Genomic DNA, 6779 nt, shown 5'->3' on the forward strand with positions numbered 1-6779 from the left:
GTCTACATGCTGCTGACAGACAACAGCAGAGAGAAAACATCTTCCTTTGTAAAGTGTGTTCGTGGCAAGATGTGCAAAGGTGGTTCTACAATGGTAAGAGTGCCCTCCCTCGCTGAATGCCCATGTTTTTGTAGCCTTGCTGTGGAGCCAAACCACCCTCCTCTTCAGTTTAGTTTATTGTCACATGTACCGAGGTACAGTGAAAAGCATTTCTCGCATGCTAACCAGTCAGCGGAAAGACTCTACACGATGGGCGGCACGGTAGCGCAGCGGTAGAGTTGCTGCTTTACAGCGAATGCAGCGCCGGAGACTCAGGTTCGATCCTGACTACGGGTGCTGCACTGTAAGGAGTTTGTACGTCCTCCCCGTGACCTGCGTGGGTTTTCTCCGAGATCTTCGGTTTCCTCCCACACTCCAAAGACGTACAGGTATGTAGGTTAATTGGCTGGGCAAATGTAAAAATTGTCCCTAGTGGGTGTAGGATAGTGTTAATGTACGGGGATCGCTGGGCGGCGCGGACTTGGTGGGCCGAAAAGGCCTGTTTCCGCGCTGTATATATATGATATGATATGATATGATATGATTACAATCGAGTCATCCACAGTGTACAGATACAGGATAATGGGACTAACGTTTAGTGCAAGATAAATTCCAGTGAAGTCCAATTAAAGATAGTCTGAGGGTCTTCAATGAGGTAGATGGTAGCTCAGGACCACGCTCCAGTTGTTGATAGGATGGTGGTAGTGCCTAAGTCTGATTTACAAAACCGATGGGTTTTAGATGGCCCCCCACTTTAGACCTTCGAGACATAAAGGGCCAGGGGCAGCAAAGAGAAAGCTCCATTCAACAAGCAAGCAGAAATGCCTGCACCACTCTCACAGCAGAAATGCCTGCACCACTCTCACAGCAGAAATGCCTGCACCACTCTCACAGCAGAAATGCCTGCACCACTCTCACGGCAGAAATGCCTGCACCACTCTCACGGCAGAAATGCCTGCACCACTCTCACGGCAGAAATGCCTGCACCACTCTCACAGCAGAAATGCCTGCACCACTCTCACAGCAGAAATGCCTGCACCACTCTCACAGCAGAAATGCCTGCACCACTCTCACAGCAGAAATGCCTGCACCACTCTCACAGCAGAAATGCCTGCACCACTCTCACAGCAGAAATGCCTGCACCACTCTCACAGCAGAAATGCCTGCACCACTCTCACAGCAGAAATGCCTGCACCACTCTCACAGCAGAAATGCCTGCACCACTCTCACAGCAGAAATGCCTGCACCACTCTCACAGCAGAAATGCCTGCACCACTCTCACAGCAGAAATGCCTGCACCACTCTCACAGCAGAAATCAGGAGCAGCCTCGCTCACCAAGACAGTATCAGGACTCTCTCAGTTTCTCAGCTGTGACTTGCCACACGTAATGCTTTGCTTGGTGGCTGCCAAAAGCACTTTGGGGTGTGGTGCTTCCCAACCCATTTGTGGTTTGGCAGCGAAGGGCAGAACTCTGCCTTTGCCTGAAGGAGAGATGTGCCCGACCCCTTAGACAATATTTAGTTTGTACCTTCACCATTATTAGTTGTTTAGTTTAGAGTTAAAGCACGGAAACTGGCTCTTTGGCCCACCGAGCCCCCACCGACCAGTGATCCCCGCGCATTAACACAATCTTACCTACACACACGATGGACAATTAACATGTCTACCAAGCCAATTACAGTACAAACCTGTGCGTATTTGGAGTGTGGGAGGAAACCGAAGAAATCGGAGAAAACCCACGCGATCACGGGGAGAACGTACAAACTCCATCCAGACAACGGCCGTAGTCGGGGTCGAACCGGGGACCCCGGGAGGGGAGGTCGAGGGGAGGAGGGGGTATAGAGGGCATGGGGAGAGAGAGGAGGGGGGGTAGATGGAAGGGAGGAGAGAGGGGAGGGATATAGAGGGGATGGGGAGAGAGAAGAGGGGGGGGTAGATGGAAGGGAGGAGAGAGGGGAGGGGGATGGGGGGAGAGGGGAGGGGGAGATAGGGGAGGGGGGTAGGGGAGAGGGGGGTAGGGGAGGAGAGAGGGGAGGTGGGAGAGAGGTGAGGGGGGAGAGAGAGGTGAGGGGGGAGAGAGTGGAGGGGGGCATAAAGAGGAGGGGGAGAGAGGGGAGGGGGTGGGGAGAGAGAGGGGGAGAGAGGGGAGCAAGCGCTATAATGCAGCACCTCTACCACTGCTCCACCGTGCCGCCCAATAAGAAATTGTTACTTTTTACACAAGTCAGTCACGATCCAGGCCAACATGGTGGAACATCCTAATCAAGACTAATTTCAGGCATGACACAGGTCTTGGTTTCATCGAGGTGAACAAACGGAACTCTAGGCACAGCGCAAGTGCACACTAATTTCCTGCACAAAGAAATCCAGACTTGTGCATGCAAGTCCATGATGTAAATTCACTCAGAAATGTTTTACAAAATCGGTCTGCACGTTTGTTTTTCCCTGCAAAAGCTATTTTATGGACATGTCACAGACAATTTGTCTCATGCCTCGATACACAGCAGATCCCATACTCTCTCATGTTTAATAGAGACAAAATGCTGGAGTAACCCAACGGGTCAGCCAGCATCTCTGGAGTAAATGAGTAGGTGACGTTTCGGGTCGGGACCCTTCTTCAGACAGAAAGTAGAGGTGGGGCTTTCAGTCTGAAGAAGGGTTCCGACCCGAAACGTCACCCACTTATTTTCTCCAGAGATGCTGCCTGACCCACTGAGTCACTCCAGCATTATGTGTCTATCTTCGGTGTAAACCAGCATCTGCAGTTCCTTCCTACACACTCACTGCTAACTAAATATACAATAAACTGTACAGCAGAATTGGTCACACCATACACCTCACTGCCAGGTATTTTGTATTCCTCATCATCGGTTCCCATCATGTCTGCCCGAATTCCAACAATTCTCCCATTAATTCCATGGTGATTCTGAGATGAATGTGTTGAGATCATTGGAAAATAACAAAGAATTCATCAGGCATTGATTCAACCAGCCGTCTTCAAATAATGGACTGCACTATAATACCAGGCTGAATTACGAACAACCCCCAATATACTGTGTGTCTCACTGTCCTCTATCACTTTCCATGTATTTCACATGACCTGCTATAATAGCATTATGGTCCCGAGTTATTCCATCCCGAACAGCTCACACACACTGCCCCTCCATTAGCCTTGTGCTGCCCCTCCATTCACTGCCCTCCATTGCAGTGACATTTATTTATCCCAGGAGGGAAATTGGTCTGCCAACAGTCATAAAACACAACAAAATACATGAAACAATGAAAGTGACATGCGGAAAGTCTAGGATTGGGGATGTGCAAAGATTGGGGTGGGGGGCAAGGGGAGTCAGTCTACCCCACGACAGAAGGAGGAGGGGGAGTTGTACAGTTTGATAGTCACAGCGAAAAAGGATCTCCTGTGGCTTTCTGTGCTGCATCTTGGTGGAAACCGATCTGTTGCTGAAGGTGCTCCTCTGGTTGACCAGTGTGTCATGGAGGGGGTGAGCTGTACTGACCAAGATGCTCCGCAGTTTGAGGAACATCCTCCCCTCCAAGACCACCTCCAGTGAATCCAACAATCCGACACCCTGCAGTGCCCAGATCCCCTTGACCTCCATCATATCCTCTGCACGTCCCACACATTGCCCTCCATTACACCCGTACATCCTACCCACTGCCCTCTACGTCTCATTTATGCCTTCTGTTGCACCCGTACATCCTACCCACTGGCCTCTATGTCCCTCCCACTGCCCTCCATTACACCATGCGGTGCCCTGATCCCAATTCCCCCTGTTATATCCTCCATGCATCCCATCCACTGCCCTCCTTCTGTATATCCCATCACTGCCCTCCCTCTGTATATACCATCCACTGCCTTCCGTTACACCTGAACATCCTTCCCCACTGCCCTCCTTTACACCTGTACATCCCCCCACCCACTCCCCTCCATTACAATAGACAATAGACAATATGTGCAGGAGGAGGCCATTCGGCCCTTCGAGCCAGCACCGCCATTCAATGTGATCATGGCTGATCATTCTCAATCAGTACCCCGTTCCTGCCTTCTCCCCGTACCCCCTGACTCCGCTATCCTTAAGAGCTCTATCTAGCTCTCTCTTGAATGCATTCAGAGAACTGCCTTCTGAGGCAGTTTATTCCACAGACTTACAACTCTCTGACTGAAAAAGTTTTTCCTCATCTCCGTTCTAAATGGCCTACCCCTTATTCTTAAACTGTGGCCCCTGGTTCAAGACTCCCCCAACATTGGGAACATGTTTCCTGCCTCTAACGTGTCCAACCCCTTAATAATCTTATACGTTTCAATAAGATCTCCTCTCATCCTTCTAAATTCCAGTGTATACAAGCCTAGTCGCTGCAGTCTTTCAACGTACGACAGTTCCACCATTCCGGGAATTAACCTAGTAAACCTATGCTGCACGCCCTCAATAGCAATTACATAACACCCACTGCCCTCTCTGTCCTTCCACCTTCCCCTGTACATCCCACCCACTGCCTGCCCTTTCGTCCTGTGCCAACCCATGCACTACCCCTCCGTTCCACCCTGTGTTCCACACACACAACTCTTCCCATTGTACCTCAGTGCCCTGCAGTTAATGTGCCTGGCTCTGCCACTCTTTTACTAATTGCCCGGGAGAGTTTCAGTGCACTGAATGACATTGGCACCTTTGCCTGGCGATACTGCTCAAGGGGAAGAAGGAAGCCCACTGACCATTTTCTGCATGTTGGCAGCTGGAGGCTGCACTTTGCTTCTCAGTCGGTTGTGATGAGCCAGGATGGTGAAGCGCTCTTTGGGCGCCAACTCTGAAACGAGAAGGTGGACAAAAGTATTTAAAAAAATGCAAATGCGAGCCGTGCTCTGACATCTCCATGGTCACGGAATGTGTCTGGAAGGGTCTAATTCTGCGCCAGCCCAGGGATTTGTGCGAGACACTGATTAACCGCAACTCGCTTTAAGCGCTTCAAATAAACCACTAGGTTTAGACAATTCAGACAATTTGTGAGATTCGAACCCCCCTTTTTTTTTGGTTTTGCACAATTTTCAATACGATACTATTCGGCAGCATAATAGATGGGGAGCGTTTGCAACCTGCAAACTTGAACCCAGGTTTTGCACCTGAAAAATAAATCAGAACTGCTCGCCAGGGAAATAAGAACAGGTCACTAAGATCTGCAACTCAACTCAACCCTGTGCTGTATAAGAAAATAACTGCAGATGCTGGTACAAATCGATTTATTCACAAAATGCTGGAGTAACTCAGCAGGTCAGGCAGCATCTCGGGAGAGAAGGAATGGGTGCATGGTCCGCGGGGTGGGACTGCGGGACAGAGCGGCTGGCCTCACCTTTCTGATCCCAGCTGAAGCTTCCTCGTCCCACCGACCCTGCGGCCGCCGCCAGGCCGGCGAGAAGCACCGGCAACGCCGCTAGAAGTCCCATCTGGTCCGGGTGGGATTCGCAGAGCGCTCCCGACTGGTGAGGCAAAGCAAGGGAGCGGAGAACCAGAGAGAGAGAGAGAGGGGAGGGGGACAAGGCAAGCCAGAACCCCGTCACTACAATCAACCCCTGGTTGCTACACGCACCAACAAACAACAACCAACCAACCACACACAACTACTCTCAAGGCATTGACCCGGCGACACTGTATTCTCCAGTGGAAGATGCACAACGTGGCTCTCTCCCGGCACAGTTAGATATTGCACAGGGAGTCGTCAAACATTGCCACTGCAAACAAGGACTAGTTAACATATTGCACCGTGTAATCCATGGATAAATTACAGCACGTTAGTAATTGCAGACAGGTAGAATCAAGGCACTAAACCATCGAGCATTTGCAAATCGGTGGTTAGAATGCACCGCGCAATAATTGCAAACGGATTTGTTAAAACATTGCACTATGTAATAACCGCATCTAGGGTATAGGGAGATATCGCGGCATTAATTGCAAGCGGGCTGTTAAGACACACCGTGTAATAATTGCAAACTAGGTGCGGTGGGACATTGCATCATCTAATGAGGGCGGGTAGGCAATACAGATTATACTGTACTTCCATTGCTAACAATTAAGTATTTAAACATTACACCGTGTAATGATCGCAAACGATATACACCATGCAACAGCGGTATCCGTGGAACATATCGACACGATGCCATGCATTAATTGTAACAGTTGATAATTTAGATATTGCATCATGCATATATTGTGCTGCTGCTTGTATGAATTCCATTGATCTGTTTCAGAACATTTGACAATATAACACTCTTGACTCTTGATGCCATAATTGCAAACAGGTAGGTTTCAGACATCACGCCGGGTAATGTTGCATCTGGTTTTAGATGTGCACATTACACGCGGTTGTAGCTGTTGGTTTTAATTTTCTACTGTTCAATGGATTTGGGGAAGGCTCCTTTGGATTGCAAATATAATTTCAAAGACGGAGGGAGGCAGGAAACAGTAAACTCAAAGCCAGTCGCATGGCATCTGTGGTAGGAGAAGATGCAGAAAATTGATCTGAGATAACTTACAGCAGATCATTAATAAGAGTTCGCTAAAGATGTGCAATTTCAATTCATACGCCATGACCATTTGGCTCATTGAGTCTACTCTACCATTTGATCATGGCAGATCTATCATTCCCTCTCAACCCCATTCTCCTGCCTTCTCCCCATAACCTTTGACACCCTTACTGATCAAGAACATGTCAATCCCTGCTTCAATCTCCA

The 6779-nt window shown here is 49.3% G+C and overlaps 1 protein-coding gene across 1 annotated transcript in view; it reads right to left on the minus strand.

Annotated features, from left to right (window-relative positions):
* LOC144597218 (C-type lectin domain family 18 member A-like) overlaps window positions 1-5941 on the minus strand; it is a 60684-nt gene extending 54743 nt beyond the window's left edge. The window contains exons 1-2 of the mRNA XM_078406234.1: window positions 5402-5941; window positions 4770-4861 (exon numbers count right to left, since the gene is read on the minus strand). Coding sequence (XP_078262360.1) covers window positions 4770-4861; window positions 5402-5495 — 186 coding nt within the window. The 5' untranslated portion in view covers window positions 5496-5941. The remainder of the gene's footprint in view (window positions 1-4769; window positions 4862-5401) is intronic.
* Window positions 5942-6779: the final 838 nt, after the last annotated feature.

This window comes from Rhinoraja longicauda, chromosome 10 (assembly GCF_053455715.1).
Source record: "Rhinoraja longicauda isolate Sanriku21f chromosome 10, sRhiLon1.1, whole genome shotgun sequence".
NCBI classification, from domain to species: domain Eukaryota; kingdom Metazoa; phylum Chordata; class Chondrichthyes; order Rajiformes; family Arhynchobatidae; genus Rhinoraja; species Rhinoraja longicauda.